At 37.5% G+C, this 18,455-nt stretch overlaps 1 protein-coding gene across 1 annotated transcript in view; it reads left to right on the plus strand.

Annotated features, from left to right (window-relative positions):
- COL19A1 (collagen type XIX alpha 1 chain) overlaps window positions 1-18,455 on the plus strand; it is a 376,494-nt gene that overhangs the window by 16,315 nt on the left and 341,724 nt on the right. The window contains exons 3-4 of the mRNA XM_049873731.1: window positions 15,591-15,665; window positions 16,527-16,626. Of these exons, the coding sequence (XP_049729688.1) occupies window positions 15,591-15,665; window positions 16,527-16,626 (175 nt within the window). The remainder of the gene's footprint in view (window positions 1-15,590; window positions 15,666-16,526; window positions 16,627-18,455) is intronic.

The raw sequence follows: 18,455 nt of genomic DNA on the forward strand, positions 1-18,455 counted from the left end.
CTTTTCTTTCCTTAATCTGTTCTGAGGCAAAAGTGCTAAATTACCATCAAAAGTAATAAAAACCAGACAACCAGAGTAAGGAAAATGAGCAGCAAAACAAGAATAGATAAAGAGATGACTGGATATCACTTAAATATTTTTCTTCCACTTATAGTAAAGTTTCAGGTTGTGTCTAGATTGAACTGATTATTTACTTGGGCCCCAAACTATACACATACACTCCTTTAAACTAGTTGTATTCATTTACAAAGAAAAACTATTATTCTGAAATATGGCTTCTACTAGTTGACAAATATTGCACTCTGAAACTTAGAGTATAAAGCATGCTGGCATATTTATTGGTGATATAAAAGCCAAACCAAACCCATTACTGTCAAGTTGAATTTTGACTCACAGCGACCCTATTGGACAGAGTAGAACTGCCCCATAGGGTTTCCAAGGCTGCAAATCTTTACAGAAGCAGACTGCCATATCTTTCTCCCATGGAGCAGCTGGTGGGTTCAAACTGCAGACCTTTTGGTTAGCAGCTGAGCACTTTAACCACTGCACCACCAGGGCTCTTCATTGTTGATATAGAGAATTTTATTTTGTGTTTTTAAGAATTCTTCCTGTTCAAAAGGTACCATGTAAGAATCCCACTATTGACACCTGTACTTTGTTTAGCTCCTAAATTTTGAAAGTGGAGGAAAGCTTCACAATTATTAGATACAGAATATAGCTCCTAACCAATAATTCTCCCTTAGAGGAATAGCTTTGGACCAGAAATAAGCACTGAAGACTGTGTGACATTTTTTGACCTCTTTGTTTCCATTTCTTCCTATTTAGCCATTCTTCTGTATTATTTTATAAGCCATTTTATTTTTATCTCTAATTAAAAAAAAAAATTAGGATACTCTAATTTCCTTTATCGGAGGTATTGTCAAAGTATGAAGTGTATGGGGGACCAGAAAGCAATTAGCAATAGTGAAATGACAAGCCCTGCTTTCCCCTCTAGTCAACAGAATTTGTGTTTTAGTCTTTATTTATTTATTTTTTTTAGTGAAAAATACCTAAAGGTTCTCGTTTTGGTCTATTTATAAAGGTAAGATAAACCAGTTCCGTATCTGTGGTAAAGTACTGCTCGTAAGATTACTAACAAAATGAGGTAAAGAAAACAATGTTCCTTCATGCAAGCTAGAAAAGAAGAGTGATAAATATAACTTCTATAGAACTATGCAGATTTTAATTGTGATTGTAAAGGTAGTAAAAATAATTGCATAATATATTATGTGTACTACCGAAGATATGAAAAAATGGGAAAAACAAAAGCAGGATAAAGGGACAAGGGCAAAACAAGATAAATGTATTTAAAGTCACTGAATTATACATGTAAAAATGTCGAAATGGCAAATATACGTGTGTGTATATATGTAATATATATATATTAAAAAAAAAAATGCCATCAAGTTGATCCCAACTCATAGCCACCCTGTAAGAAACAGTAGAGCTGCCCCATAGGGTTTCCAAGGAGTAACTGGTGGATTTGAACTGCTGATCTTTTCATTTTCAGCTGAATGCTTAACCACTATGCTTCCAGGGCTCCATACGTATATATATATATACATATATATATATATATATAAACCACAATCAAAAACTTTTAATTAAAAAAAGGGGGGGAGTGAGGACAGGAGAAGAGAAATGTTACAGTTTCTCAGGGAATAGTCCTTGCCCCTCTGTCATTTCATGCTCTCTCATCCATCCCTTTGGGTTTAAATATGGTTTATATATCAATCGCTGTCAATTTTACATTATAGCCTGGACCTCTCTGTCGAGTTCCATACCTGTATTTCTAACTGCCTACTCAGTAGCATTGCCATTTGAACTTCTTAATGGACCTCAAACTTAACATTTCTAACTCTTCCCTTCTCCCACCATAGATTAATTTACCCCTTGCCAAATCTCTTTTTCTTCCTCTAGTGGGGTCCATTTCAGTAAACTAAACCCTTACCCAGTTAAGCCAACTCTCCCTCCTCCCAACATTCAATCCATTATCACATCTGTTGATTCTTAAATCTCAGATCTTGTACCCCAATTCCATGCACTGTTTTTCACTTTCACTATTACCTCTTTAGTACACGCTACCATAATATCTGGCATCATAGAATGAGGGCATGTGAGTAGGGTTGCCAGAGATAAAATACAGAATGCCCAGTTAAATTTGGAGTTCAAATGAACAATGAGTACTTTTTCAGCATATGTTCCAAACATTGCATAGGACACACTTGTACTAATTTTTTTTTTTTTTTTTTATCTGAACTTCAAATTTAATTGAGTATTCTTTTTTTTTTTTTAATTTGCTAAATCTGGAAACCCTACATGATGTGCAGGGAGGAGGTGTTTTTTATCATAGAGTGGTCAAGGAAGGCTGCCCTTACGAGGAAGCATTTGAGCAGAGACCTAAAGGCAGCGAGAGAGTGAGACATGTGAAGACCTGGAAAGCAGCAAGTAACAAGGCCTTGAGGCAGCAGCATGCTTGGCATGTGGGAAAAATAGCAAGAAAGGGCAGAAGAATAGTCAAGTCAATGAAGGGGAAGGAGGTGAAAGATCACAAGCTACTAAGAAATGGATCTGTGCTTTTTGTGTTGTCAAAATATGGCTTCTAAGCCTGCTAGGTCAAAGGCTAGACCCTGGACTCTGGTAACTTTACCAAAGCAGTAAATACTTCCCTGTGTGACCTCTTGGGAGATGGTTCACCCTTGGCATCCAGGAGTATTCCAAAACATACTGTGAACAGGCAGGCTTCTGAATGTATATCTCCCAGTAAACAGAGCTTCTATAAGGGCCTCTCAGTAAACTTTAATTTACTGTTAATTTAATATCGTGCAAATGCAGTTATTTAAGTACATTATGTGGAAAAGTACAATATGTGGAAACATGTAGACTTTAATAAAGTTAAAATATAAATTATCCTTACCAGGAAAATTATGTTTTCTTTCCCTACAATCAGTATACCCCAAACCAAATCCACTGCCATCAAGTCGATTCCCACTTGTAGTGACCTTATAGGACAGAACTGAACTGCCTCATAGGGTTTCCAAGGCTGTAAGCCTTTACGGAAGCAGAATGCCACATCTTTCTCTGTGGAGCAGCTGGTGGATTTGAAACCCTGACCTTTCAGTTAGCAGGTGAGCACTTTAACCACTGAGCCACTAGGGCTCCTACAATCAGTATACCAAAAACCCATTGCTGTTGAATTCGTTCCGACTCATACTGACCATGTATGACAGAGTAGAACTGCCCCACAGGGTTTCCAAAGAGCAGCTGGTGGATTCTGACGGCTGACCTTTTGGTCATCAGTCGAGCACTTAAGCACTGCACCATCAAGGCTCTGCAATCAGTATAGTATATAGACTAAAAACGCCTAATCAACTGTAAAAAAAGAAAAAAAAAAAAGTAACAGCACATTTATATTTACTTTTCAAGATGCCTATAACTTTGATTTCCCCTTTGTAGTGCACAAGGAATAACCTTGCCTTCTGGCTTTTCTTGAGGTCAGAGACCTCTGTGGCCATGGAGAGTGACTAGTCCACTTTCAGTATGGGCCTCAGCAACATACACAAGTCTTTCGGTTATTAAATCAATTGCTTTAATGAAAAATTAAATGGATGGATTTTAGCTGGTATGAGCTTCTTAGCTGTTTGAGAAAAAACGAAGCAATTCAACATGCCTTCAGTGAATACGATATTAAAACTGAAGACTTTTGTATGAGTGGTTATAGTAAATACCAGGACAATAGTAGGGAAAATATATTTCAAAAGACATGCGATTTACTCTCAAGACTAGGATGCTTCCTGCCTTCTTTTTGGTTTCCTTTGCCCCCTTGCAGTATCCTTCTGACCCTGTTAGTTGTCCAGGTCCTTCAAGTCAAGTCAGAAGGAAAGTGGATCTGACAGTACCTAAAAACATTTTAGCAAGAATTTGTTGAATACATTTTGAATTTGCTTTTTAAAATAATCTGTGGATTAAGGGTTCCGAAGTAGTATATCTTTTGTGGTGAAATTTTCGTAGTTACTTTTGCAATGTTGGGTCTTTCCAGAGAGCGCTGAAGTGACAACCCCTGCAGTAATTCTCTTCTGTCTACGCAACGCAGTGATTGGATCTTATCTGTAGATCTTCCGGGTACCGCACCCTACTGAAAAAGTGAGCTTTAAATTACTTTAAAATGTACGTGTCAAGGAGGAGGAGCAAGATAGCGTAAACGTTCATAAACTCCTGTCCTCCCACAAAAAAAGCCCGAAGAAAACAAGCAAACACTGATGAAATTGATAATATCGGAACTTTGGACATCAGTGCAAGGGTTGGAGGACCAAAGTGAACACTGAATCAAGAAAAAAGTAGCATACAAATCGCGGTAGAGCAGTGGCTCACCACAGGTCTGCACCCCACCCCCTTCCCCGGCTCAGCGCAGCCATATTGAGCAGCTGTGGTTGGCGCCTCAGGGCAGGGAGACAGCAGCTCCTGAAAATGGGCAAAGGGGGTGGGAGGACTGGTGGGAAGAAAACAGTGATAATTGGTAATCCCGAAGGGGAGTAGCTGAGGTCGGAGTAGCATAGCCAATTTTCCTGGGTGGGAGGAGTCTGGTACTGCAATAGTCAGCATCCCCAATGTGGGAGTCAGGTGGTGAGGTGGCCACATCAGGTACTGCAAGCCATAGCGTTTGGTGCTGAAGTGGCACAGCCAGCACCCCTACTCAAGGAACCTGAAGGTGAGGCACTGATGGCTGGCACCCCCGGGCGGGGGGCAGGGAGACTAATAGTGAAGTGACAATAGCAGGTGCAGCTAGATGGGGCATCTGGTTTTGAAGAAAAAACCTGCAACCTTCAATAATTTACAATAATAATAACAGTAATAAAGAGGAAGACGGGCAAACCCTAGAGAAGGAGAAGAATCCAATCCCAAGAGATATCACAATTTAAGAGTTAAATGTCCTGGTTTGAACACACAACCACTGAAACAGATGGAATTCAACATTTCCAGCAGTATTTATGAAAGTATTTTTCTACTGAAAATCTTTAGTTTGTGAAAATCAAATTTAATTTCATATCTTTAGAATATGTGGTATGTTGTGAAAAGCTATCACAAAACAAATTAAAGCTAAGTGTTAGTTATTTTAGGGTAAGGTGCAAGGCATAATAATTTGAAATCATGAGTCTTAGGGATCCATTCAGTTCAAAGTGACTGTTTTATTACTTTGACATCATTGTATAATCATTACACCTTGGACGACTTTAAATAAGATATATACTGTTTCCACCTTGGCGGTGGGCCAGCATACCTTCCCCTCATTAACAACGTGTCATAGTGGAAAGTCCCTATCCGCTATCTCGAGAATTGTTTTACCAATCATCTGTTGGGACTTCCCTACATACTTTGTGAAGAATTTAACATTAGTCTAATTTATTGCACTTGTTTTTATACTCATATTTCTTGGGTCATTGAATTTCCAGGTCGTAGAGTATATGTATATTTAGCTTTAGTGAATGCCACCAGTTTTCTAATGTGATTACACTAATTTTCATTCACCCAAGCGGTGTAGAAGAGTTTATTTTGTGTGTGTGATTTAGGTGAACGTTTACAGTACAAATTAGTTCCTCATTCAAAAACATGTACAAAATTTTTTTTGTGATATTGGTTGCAATCTCACAATGTGTCCGCACACTACCCCTTTCCCTGTGCACCCTGGGTTCCCTGTGTCCATTTGTCCAGTTTTCCTGACCTTTCCTACCTTCTCCTCTTTGCTTTTGGGCAGGTGTTGATTGAATACTTGATTGAACTAAAAACCATGTTCCTCATGCATGTTATTGTTTGTTTTATAGGCCTATCTAATTGGCTGAAAGGTGAACTTCTGGAGTAGCTTCATTCTGAGTTAGCAGGATGTCTGGGGCCATTGTCTTGGGGGTTCTTCCAGTCTCTGTCAGATCAGTAAATCTGGTCTTTTATTTTGTGAATTTGCATTTTGTTCTACATTTTTTCCCCCTGCTCTGCCAGGACCATCTTTTTTTAAAGGTTGGAGGTTCAAGTCCACCCAGGCACTTCAGAAGAAAGGCCTGGCAATCTACTTCTGAAAAATCAGCCATTGAAAACCCCATGGAGCACAATTCTACTCTGACGCATACGGGGTCACCATGAGTCAGAATTGGCTCGGCGGCAATTCTGGTTTCATTTGGTTGTTGGAGTCTCTGTGGAGAGAAAGCCTCACAGCACAGGCATTCTGTGTTGTCTGCAGGACTCTGCCTGAAGGGCTCATTCAGGTGTGTCCTGGGTGTCACTTGAGCATCCAGCCCCAGGATACTAAGAAGTGGGCTGTTTCTTTGGGTTGTAATAGTATCTCCATTTCTTCTATGGAAAACTGGCATTTCTTTCTTATTTCAGATTTACCGTGTGCCAAATGTTATTTTCCCCAGCTTTCCTACCAATTCTTTTTTTTTTTTATTGTACCTTAGATGAAGATTTACATAGCAAACAAGTTTCTCATTAAACAATACACATATTGTTTTGTGACGTTGGTTACCAACTCCATGACACGTGAACACTCTCACCTTCTCGACCTCGTGTTCCCCATCACCAGCTTTCCTGTTTCCTCCTGCCTTCTCTTCCTTGCCCCTGGGCTGGTGTGCCCCATTTTTTTTTTTTTTTTTTAATTTTATTGTGCTTTAAGTGAAAGTTTACGAATCAGGTCAACCTCTCATACAAAAATTTCTATACACCTTGCTATATAGTCCTAGTTGCTCTCCCACTAATGAGACAACACACTCCTTCTCTCCACCCTGTATTTCCATGTCCATTCAGCCAGATTCTGTCCCCCAAGGCCTTCTCATCTCCCCTCCAGACAGAAGCTGCCCACATAGTCTCATGTGTCTACTTGAGCCAAGAAGCTCACTCCTCACTAGTATCATTTTCTATCTTACAGTCCAGTCCAATCCCTGTCTGAAGATTTGGCTTTGGGAATGGTTCCTGTCTTGGGCTAACAGAAGGTCTGGGGACGATGACATCCGGGGTCCTTCTGGTCTCAGTCAGACCACTAAGTCTGGTCTTTTTACGGGAATTTGAGGTCTGCATCCCACTGCTTTCCTGCGCCCTCAGGGCAGTTGTGTTCCCTGTCAGGGCAGTCATCGGTTGTAGCTGGGCACCATCTAGTTCTTCTGGTCTCAGGCTGATGTAGTCTCTGATTTATGTGGCCCTTTCTGTCTCTTGAGCATTTCCTTATGTACCTCTTAGCTACCTGAATGTCTTCTTTAGTGAAGTGTCTGTTCATATCCTTTGCCCGTTTTTTAATTGGGTTCCTGTCTTTTTGTTGTTGAGTTTTTGCTGTATCATGAAGATTTTAGAGATCAGATGCTGACCAGAAATGTCATAACTAAAAGCTTTTTCCCAGTCTGTAGGTAATCTTCTTACTCTTTTGGTGAAGTTTTGGATGAGCATAGGCGTTTGAATTTTAGGAGCTCCTGGTTATCTAGTTTCTCTTCTGGTGTTTGTGCACTGTTAGTAATTTTTGTATACTGTTTATGCTGTGCATTAGGGCTCCAAGCGTGGTCTGTATTTTTATTCCATGATCTTTATCATTTTAGATTTTATATTTAGGTCTTTGATCCATTTTATGTTAGTTTTTATGCATGGTGTGAGGTATGGGTCTTGTTTTATTTTTCGCAGATGAGTGTCCAGTTATGACAGCACCATTTGTTAAAGAGATTGTCTTTTCCCCATTTAACTGACTTTGGGCCTTTGTCAGATGTCGGTTGCTTTTATGTGGATGAGTTTATGTCTGGATTCTCAATTCTGTTCCATTGGTCTATGTATCTGTTGTTGTACCAGTACCAGGCTGTTTTGACTACTGTGGCAGTATGATAGGTTCTAAAATCAGGTAGTGTGTGGCCTCCCACTTGGTTCTTCTTTTTCAGTAATGCTTTACTTATCCGGGGCCTCTTTCCCGTCCATATGAAGTTGGTGATTTGTTTCTCCATCTCATTAAAAAACATCGTTGGAATTTGGATTGGAATTGCATTGTATCTATAACTTGCTTTTGATAGAATAGACATTTTTACAATGTTGACTCTTCCTATCCACGAGCAAGGTATGTTTTTCCGTGTATATATAGGTCTCTCTTGGTTTCTTGCAGTAGTGTCTTGTGGTTTTGTTTCTATTGGCCTTTTATATCTCTGGTTAGATTTATTCCTAAGTATTTTATCTTCTTGGGGGCTACTGTAAATGGTATTGATTTGGTGATTTCCCCTTCGATGTTCTTTTTGTTGGTGTAGAGGAATGCAACTGATTTTTGTATGTTTATCTTGTATCCTGATAATCTGCTGAACTCTTCTATTAGTTTCAGTAGTTTTCTTGAGGATTCTTTAGGGTTTTTTGTGTGTAATACCATGTCATCTGCAAATAGAGGTAGTTTTACTTCTTGTTTACTAGTCTGGATGCCCTTTATTTCTTTATCTAGCCTAATTGCTCTGGCTAGGACCTCCAACACAGTACTGAGTAAAGGGCATCATTGTCTGGTTCCTGTTCTCAAGGGGAATGCTTTCAGACTCTCTCCATTTAGGATGATGTTGGCTGTTGGCTTTGTATAAATGCCCTTTATTATGTTGAGGTATTGTCCTTCTATTCCTATTTTGCTGAGAGTTTTTATCACGAATGGGTGTTTAACTTTGTCAAATGCCTTTTCTGCATCAATTGATAAGATCATGTGATTCTTGTCTTTTGTTTTGTTTATATGATGGATTACATTGTTTTTCTAATGTTGAACCATCCCTGCATACCTGGTATGAATCCCACTTGGTCATGGTGAATTATTTTTTTTGATATGTCGTTGAATTCTTTTGGCTAGAATTTTGTTGAGGACTTTTGCGTCCAAGTTCATGAGGGATATGTCTGTAATTCTCTTTTTTTGTGGAGTCTTTACTTGGTTTTGGTATCAGGGATATGCTGGTTTCATAGAATCAGTTTGGAAATATTCCATCCTTTTCTATGCTCTGAAATCACTCTGGTAGTAGTGGTGTTAACTCTTCTCTGAAATTTAGTAGAACTCTTCAGTGAAGCCGTCCGGGCCAGGACTTTTTTTTTGTTGGGAGTTTTTAATTGCCTTTTCAGTCTCTTCTTTTGTTATGGTTTTTTTTCAATTGTTCTACCTCTTTTTCTGTTAGTTTAGGTAGGTAATGTGTTTCTAGAAATCATCCGTTTCTTCTAGATTTTCAAATTTGTTGGAGTACAGTTTTTCATAGCAATCTGATATGATTTCAGTTGGGTCTGTTGTGATATCGCCCATCTCATTTCTTATCTGGGTCCTTTGCTTCCTCTCCCGTTTTTCTTTTGTCACTTTGGCCAATGGTTTATCAATTTTGTTAATTTTTTCAAAGAACCAGCTTTTGGTCTTGTGAATTCTTTCAATTGTTTTTCTGTTTTCTATTTCATTTAATTCTGCTCTAATTTTTATTATTTTCTTTCTTCTGGTGCCTGAGGGTTTCTTTTGTTGCTGTCTTCCTGTTTGTTCAATTTGTATGGATAATTCTTTGATTTTGGCCCTTTCTTCTTTTTGTATGTGTGCATTTATTACTATAGATTGACCTCTGAGCACTGCTTTAGCTGTGTCCCAAAAGTTCTGATAAGAAGTGTTTTCATTCTCACTGGATACTATGAATTTCTTTGTTCCATCTGTAATGTCTTCTATAACCCGGTGGTTTTTGAACAGGGTATTGTTCAGTTTCCAAGTGTTTGATTTTTTTTTCCCTGCTTTTTCTGTTGTTGATTTCTACTTTTATGGCCTTATGTTCAGAGAAGATGCTTTGAAATATTTCAGTGTTTTGGATCCTGTTAAGGCTTGCTTTATGACCTAATCTGTGATCTATTCTAGAGAATGTTCCATGTGCACTGGAAAAGAAAGTATACTTGGCTGCTTTTGGGTGGAGTATTCTGTGTATGTTTATGAGGTCAAATTGGTTGATTGTGGCATTTAGATCTCCTGTGTCTTTATTTAGCTTCTTTCTGGGTGTTCTGCCCTTCACCAAAAGTGGTGTGTTGAAGTCTCCTACGATTATTGTGGAGCTGGCTATCTCACTTTTCAATGTTGTTAGAGTTTGTTTTAGGTATCATGCAGCTTTGTCATTGGTTGCGTAAACATTTAATATGGTTATATCCTTCTGGTATATTGTCCCTTTAATCATTATATAGTGTCCTTCCTTATCCTTTGTGGTGGATTTAACTTTAAAGTCTATTTTGTCAGAAATTAATATTGCCACTCCTTTTTTGATTGCTGTTTGCTTGATGTATTTTTTTCCCATCATCTGAGTTTTAGTTTGTGTCTCTAAGGTATGTCTCTTGTAGGCAGCATATAGATGAATCGTGTTTTTTTTTATCCATTCTACCACTCTCTACCTCTTTTTTGGTGCATTTAGTCCATTTACATTCAGTGTAGTTATGGATAGGTATGAGTTTAGTGCTGTCATTTTGATGTCTTTTTTGTGTGTTGTTGACAGTGTCTTTTTCCTACTTAATTTTTTGTGCTGAGTAGTTTATATATTGTCTTTTCCTCTTATTCGTTGTCTTTTTTTTTTGCTGAGTCTTTATTTTTTTCTTGTATTTTACTTTGATGAGTAGGATAGTCTGCTTTGTGGTTACCTTAATATTTACCCCTATTTTTCTAAGTTTAATCTTAACTTTTATTTCTTTATGTCACCTTGACTTTCTGCCCTATGAAAGATCTATGACTACATTTCTTCATTCCTCTTTATTGTTTTAATGTTGTCTTTTTTTACATAAGGACATCACTGTTTCCCTGTTTTGAGTGTTTTTTTTTTAATCTTGATTTATTTTTGTGATTTCCCTGTCTGGGTTGACATCTGTTGCCCTATCCTGTGTTCTAGTCTTGGGCTGATATATGATATTATTGATTTTCTAACCAGACATCTCCCTGTAGTATTTTTTGTAGCTTTGATTTCGTGCTTACAAATTCTCCAAACTTCTGTTTATCTGGAAATATCCTAAGTTTGCCTTCATATTTGAGAGACAGTTTTGCTGGATATATGATTCTTGGCTGGTGATTTTTTTCCTTCAGTGCTTTATATAAGTCATCCCATTGCCTTCTTGACTGCATGGTTTCTGCTGAGTAGTCTGAGCTTATTCTTATTGACTCTCGTTTGTAGGTGACGTTTGGTTTATCCCTAACCACTTTTAAAATTCTCTCCTTATCTTTGGTTTTGGCAAGTTTGATTATAATATGTCTTGGTGACTTTCTTTTGCGATCTACCTTATATGGGGTTTGATGAGCATCTTGGATAGATATCTCGTCATCTTTCATGATATCAAGGAAGTTTTCTGCCAACAAATCTTCAACAATTCTCTCTATGTTTTCTGTTATCCCTTCCTGTTCTGGCACTCCAATCACTTGTAGGTTATTTCTCTTGATATACTCCCACATGATTCTTAGGGTTTCTTCATTTTTTTAATTCTTTCATCTGATTTTTCTTCACATATATTGGTGCCAAGTGTTTTATCTTCAGTCTCACTAATTCTGTCTCCCACTTCTTCAACTCTGCTCCTTTGACTTTCTATTGCGTTGTCTAATTCTGTGGTTTAATTGTTAATCTTCTGAATTTCTGATTGCTGTCTCTCTATGGTTTCTTCCTGCTTGTTAAACTTTTCATTATGCTTTTGAACAACCTTTTTTAATTTATTCAACTTCTTTATCTGTGTGTTCCTTACCTTATTCTGTGTTTTGCCTGATCTCATTCCTGATGTCTTGAAGAGTTCTGCATCTGGTAATTCCAGCAGGACATCTTCATTTGGAATATTCTTTGATTCTTTGTTTTGAGGGCTTGTTGAAACAATCATGGTCTGCTTCTTTATGTGATTTGATATTGACTTTTGTCTCTGAGCCATCTGTAAGTTATTGTATTAATTTATTTTATGTTTGCTTACCTTACCCTAGCTTCTTACTTTGTTTCATTTTGATAAGCCTAATTAGGCTGCTTGAGTGAGCTAGCTTGATTATTTTTGCCTTTGAAGCTCTAACGTCCTGTCACTAGATCTCTAGAGTTCTTACCAGGCATATGAGTCTAGTAGTCCTTTCAGTTTTCTTGTATGAATTCAGCTCAGGTGTCCAGGTAGTTGGTCATCAAGTGTGTGGTACAGGCTCTGTCCTACAGTCTTAGAGGGGCAGGGGTTATTGGTGTAGGTACAGGTATCTGGTTTCAGCAGGAGATCACACTGTGAACAAGGCAGGGGGCTGAGATCCATCCCCTGAGTGCCTGTGAGGAAAGTACATCCCTGTTACCTAGGGTGCACAGGTGGGGGCGTTCTTCAGCTGAACCAGGAGCACTCAGTGCTTTTGGTTGTAAGGATTGGGAGGTACCAATTATCTTTGACCCCTGTTGTGGGTGGCTAGGTGATGTGGGTGGAGCCACCAGTCCTCAGGCACCTGATGTGGGTAGGGAAGGACCCTGTTTAATAGGCAAAGTGGTGTCAAACATCAAACACCCATCTCTCCACCGCACAGTTGAAACAGTTGCAGTCTGCCAACAAGTGCCCATTCTCCTGAAGTGAGCCCACACAGGTCCATGCAGGGGTGAAAGGTGGTCAATGTCTGCAGACCATTTGTGCCTGGACAGGAGCCACTTCTGTCCTGAGCTCCTCAGCTTAGTGGAGCTGGCAGGTTATCTTTTCCCCCAGTTGTGAATTTATTCCTTCTTCAAGGCTGGCAGAATGGCCCAGGGCACGCAGCAGGACCTATATCAGGCCCAGGGAAATCAATAGCCACTGAAGCAGACTTGGAGGCTGTGGGTGTGGTTAAATATACACAAGTACTTAGCTTTTGCTGAGAGTGCCGTTATTCTCTGGTTCCAGAGGTGTGGGTAGGCCGTGCGGCTCACTGTCTCTTCCTGAGCAAACTGCATCCGGAATGCTACTGTTAGCCCCACCAAGGTTGTTCCATGGGTTCGTGCCTGAGGGTTCCCAGCAATTTAGGTCCAGCAACTCCTTGCCACTTCTGAACCATCTCTCTCCCCTCTGCCCCTGCCGCTCAGTCCATTTCCTAATTTTGCCTTTGATGTTCAGGGTCCCTAGCTTGTCATATATATAATCGTTTCACTTGTTTTTTTGGGTCTTTGCTGTAAGAGGGATGACTGGAAGCATCTGACTACTGCGCCATCTTAGCCCCACCTCTAGTCTCATTTTGTTTTGTTGGCTGAAGGGTGAACCTCAGGAGTGACTTCATTACTGAACTGTTTGGGGGCCATACTCTTGGGGTTTCTCCCAGGCTCTTTCAAACCAGTAAGTCTAGTCTGTGTGTGTGTGTGTGTGTGTGTGTGTGTGTGTGTGTGTGTGTGTGTGTGTGAATTTTGTTCTACATTTTTCTTGAGCTCTGTGTGGGACCCTCTGTTGTGATCCCTGTCAGGGCAGGCGGTGGTGGCCACTGGGCACCATCTAGTTGTGCTGAACTCAGTCTGGTGGATGCTGTGGTAGTTGTGTTCCATTAGTCCTTTGGACTAATCTTTCCCTTGTGTCTTTGGTTTCCTTTTTTCTCCCTTGCTTCTGGGACCCTCTACTGTGATCCTTGTCAGAGTGGTTGGTGGTGGTATCTGGGCACTATCTAGTTCTTCTGGGCTCAGACTGGTGGAGGCTGTGGTTCATGTGGTGCATTAGTCCTTTGAACTAATATTTCCCTTTGTCTTTGGCTTTTTTCATCCTCCCTTGCTCCAGATTGATTGGGACCAGTAGAGTGTCGTAGATGGCCACTCACAAGCTTTTAAGACCCCAGACACTACTCACCGAAGTAGGATGTAGAAAATTTTCTTTATGAACAGTGTTATGCCAATTGACCTAGATGTCCCTTGAGACCATGGTCCCCTGCCCTCAGCCCCAGTAACTTGATCCCTGAGGTATTTGGATGTGTCTAGGAAGCTCCTGTGACTTTGACTTGGTAAAGCTGTGCTGACTTCCCCTGTATTGTCTTCACCAAAGTTACCTCTTGCTACTGTCTAATTAGCGATTTTTCCTTCCTCAATCCTCCCCTTCCTGCTGACTATCAAAGATTGTGTATTTTTTTTCCTGTGTCTAAATCTTTTCTGTATAGAAGAGTTCTTGTTGCTCCACCTCCTTACCAACACTTGATGCTATAAATTCTTTAATTTTAGCTGTTTTTTTTTTTTTTAATTGGTATCCGAGTATTCAAAGATCTTGGATGAGATGCTTGATGTTTATAAAAATTACTGTGAATTCAGAACAACAATTGGGAAGGTTTATAAAATATCCAGTGATTTTACTATCATTTAGGACATGGAATTATGTTAAGATTTCTGAGATAAGGATTTCCAAAGTAGTTAAGTAACGTATGAAATTATGCAGTACTAATTTCACTTACTTTACAAAACCTGAGTATTGAAAGTGTATATTGCAGATTATTTTCTTCTTTTAAATCTGATTAAATGGTAGCACTAGTTAGAATCTGATTTATTCCTCAGGTTAGATATATTAAGAAGATGCCTTATCAGTATCCCTGAGGTCTGTGATATTTTTGTTAAATGAAGGGCTGTAGAGCTCAGCAGTTGAACTGAAGAAATTGTCAGTTTTCACTTTGTACAGATCAGGAGATCAATTTAGTTTTAAGCAGTTTATCACTCTTCAATATTAAAAAAAAAAAATTAGGTCATTCAACTCCAAACATGAGTTCTAGACATGGAGAATTAAGGTTGTAATGTCATGGTACCAAAATATTTAATTAATTTAGTTTAAGAAGATTGGTCCAGTTTTATAGTTACCTTAGCATACTATGAAAACTGGCTGCAGTTTTGTTTCACTTGACCAACTACTGCATTCCTAGAATCTGGTTTAAATTAAGTATATCTCCAGATAATAATAAAAAAAAAAAAATTAGTGTATGCATGTATATTAAGTATATTAGTATGTTGTAGTAGTATAGAATATGTAAATTTACCGTTAGCAGATCCTATCTTTATGTTTGATTTCTTTGAATATCACTAAGTGCCTTAGCAAGCACTCCATTAATACTTGCTCAATGATTTTATTATATCTCATATCATAAATATCTCATTATCTTACTGTAGGTCACTTTTTGTATGGCAAAGGTGTTTGCATTTTACTTTTTTATTTTGTTTTAATAACATCCATCTATGTCCCCTTCTGTTCTTAGGTTTAATATCACCTGATGCCAAAATCTGAATAAAAGTTGTGCTAAAATAAATTGTAATAGTTTACCTGTTTTAATATTAGAATATACTTTGAATATGAAAATTTAATGTTATCATGGATAATTTCCTCATGTCAAGTGTATAGTAACAACTACAGTGTTAAAATAATAGTAATAATAATAGCTAACACAAGTACTCACCATATGCCAGGCGCTCTTCTAAGGCGTTTTCCTGCATAACCAATGTAATCCTCACAAACATACTATGAGGTGGGTAATAGTCTTACCTCATTTTGCAAAAATTTAATAAATAGTTTATTTCCATTTTTACCTTACATTTTTTGTTATATTGTGTGCTTCAAATTTATTTGAAAAAATGATAGGAAATATACTTTTTTTTTTTCCATAGAAAAACTATGTCCTATACTGAGAACAAATGGATATCAGTTTATACAAGGCAGCGGAGACAAACTTGAAGTTTCAGGTAAGCATATACTCCTTTACAAAGAAGTATTTTGTGTAAAATTATCACCAGATATGTAATATATCGTATGCGGTTCTTTGACATAGCACCTTAAGACCGTAATATCAATATAAAGAAAATCAAAGTAAAGAAGATGATGTGGGAAACATGCTGAGAGTTCTATTTAGCTTACTTTAAGATCAACATTTCAACCTCTTGGAGGAAAAAAGGCATTTAAAATTATAAAAATTGTATTCATTATGGAAATTTTGAAAAAAATTATGAGAAAGATCTTATCACCCAAATATAGTCAAAATTATTATTTCAATATAACATTCCAATCTTTCTTCCTCTCTTTGTCCTTCTGTTCTCTTTTTCTCTTTCACACACACACAATCATAATGCATGTGTTGTATTTGAAATCCAAGCATTTCTCCATTTCATTATATATTCTTCTAAAGCCTGATTTTTTTTAATGAGGCTGCTTAGTTTTCAATCAAATGGCTGTACTATAATTTACTTGACTAATTTTCTGTCGTTAGACATCAGAGCTGCTACATTGTGCTCCACTGATTGTTTTTAGGACAACTATTCCTAGATCAAAGAAAATTAATATTTGAGTCTTTTGAAACATATTTGTAAATTTTCCTCCAGAAAAAGAGCTCCACATTCTATGTGCAGAGTGAATTTCACCTTCCCGTACCCTAAAAGGAGAAAAATGAAATCAAGAAATTTTGCCATTCCCAAACAACAGGATTTTATTTGAAATAAATCAGTCTATAGATAAGGACAACAAAAAATCCTACTTAAAAGTCAATATATCTGCAAGTTCACTGAGTTTAATAAAACTTGCTGGACTAAATCGTTTGTCACATTTTACAGGTTTTGATCTAGGAGAGAGTTTTTCTCTGAGGCGTGCATTTTGTGAAGGTGATAAAACTTGTTTCAAACTGGGAAGTGCACTTCTTATTAGAGATACTATGTAAGTAAAACAAAAAGTATTTTAAAAATACTACATAAACTATTTCTTAAGGAGATTCCAAAACAAATTATAATTTGTTTAAAAAAAAAAAGAAATCTTCTTGATAGTGTCATACTCCCTTGAATGCTGTGGTAAACGTACAGTTGTATATTTGTTGTGTTCAATCATTTTGGCAATCTGATCTTTGTTCTGTGGTGCAAATACCACTTACGCATACAGGTAGAGGCATAATATTTAGATAAGTGTAATTTAATTCATTTTTGGAGAAATATTGTTTATGTTTAAAATAGACATAACCAAGTTTAGATTTTAATATGTGAACTTTAAAACATAGTGCACAGTGTGGACTCAGACAGAAGACTGGTATTTATTGTATTTATTTCTACATTTACTACTTTTCATGTTAAGTTAAAATGACAGAACTTAGCCTTTATGTGTTCATCTTATATCGTGTGTAGAATACAAAATAAATCTTATATCGTGTGTAGAATACGAAATAAAAACTTTTTATTGTGTTTATTTTTCGTCTTGATACTCATTTCAGAGTAGATTTATGAAGGCTTTCCTTTGTCACTTTTACCTTTCTTTTTCAACTGACAAACCTAGAATTAGAAAAAAAAAAAGCACTTGCCATTTAAATACTGATAATAATAATTCCCCATTTCGTTGGTAGTAATATAACCAAAACCAAACCCATTGCCGTTGAGTCGATTCTGACACATAGCAAACCAATAGGACAGAGTAGAACTGCCCCATGGAGTTTCCAAGAAGCGCCTGATAGATTTGAACTGCTGACTTTTTGGTTAGCAGCCGTAGCTCTTAACCACTGTGCCACCAGGGTTTCCGGTAGTAATATAAGGATGAGTAATTAATAACTCAGAAAGCTTGAGCCATCAGGAAGGCAGGTAGCATACATGAAAATAATGTGTATTCTTTGAATACAAGATGTACATTTCAGTGTGTTGCACTGCAGTGAAAAAAGAGCATTAAAATTCTATTGAATTTCATAAGCAACACAGATGTTTTTGTGTGAAAGCATATATGAACGTTTTCATTTCCTGGTGGGTAACCTAATACTTAAGTTACCAGTCAAGATTGCTGAGAATCTCAATATTATGAATTCTCAAAGGGAAGTAGCAGTAATCATCTCATTACAACTATTTTCAGATCCTCTGTATAAACTAGGTTCATAACTCACTTTTTCCTTGAGAAAAGTTAAAAAAAAAAAAAAACTGCAAATTTTGAAATACTTTAGGTAATTTCAGTTTAATTACATGGCTCCTTAAATATAAACTGCTCATTAATTGGTAAGAGACAAGAGTATTAAGGAAGAGAGTAATTTGATACTAGGGGATTTTAATGGGAGAATGTCAGACAGGGAACTGCAGCAGATGTAACCGTACAGACCTGTGTTATAAAAAATAAAAAAAGTGTTATAGTGTGTGGCTATTTAAGTGGCTTCATATGCAAACATAAAACCCTCAGGGTATAGGAGTTCCATGTTTAAATATTCATATGCTGTAAAGAAAAGCCAAGAGGCACGATATTTCTTTTAAACAGACCTATTATTGTTTTTTAGTTTAGGTATTTTTTAACTAATAGTGGTTGTTAGTTGCTGTCAAATTGGCTTCTATAACTACTACTAAAAAAAAAAAAAAAACTAATAGGTAACTTTAATGACTATAAGGAAGGCGATTCACTCTGTTCCTTCAAACCTAAACTTAAAATGCATATTTTTGTCCTGCCTTCTTTCCGCCTGTAAAACCTTATAATTCTGACCAGGTGGCAAAAGGATTCAAGTAAAACCTTTTAAATTTCATTCGACCTGT

The sequence above is a fragment of the Elephas maximus genome, chromosome 1 (assembly GCF_024166365.1).
Source record: "Elephas maximus indicus isolate mEleMax1 chromosome 1, mEleMax1 primary haplotype, whole genome shotgun sequence".
Classification (NCBI taxonomy): Eukaryota; Metazoa; Chordata; class Mammalia; order Proboscidea; family Elephantidae; genus Elephas; species Elephas maximus.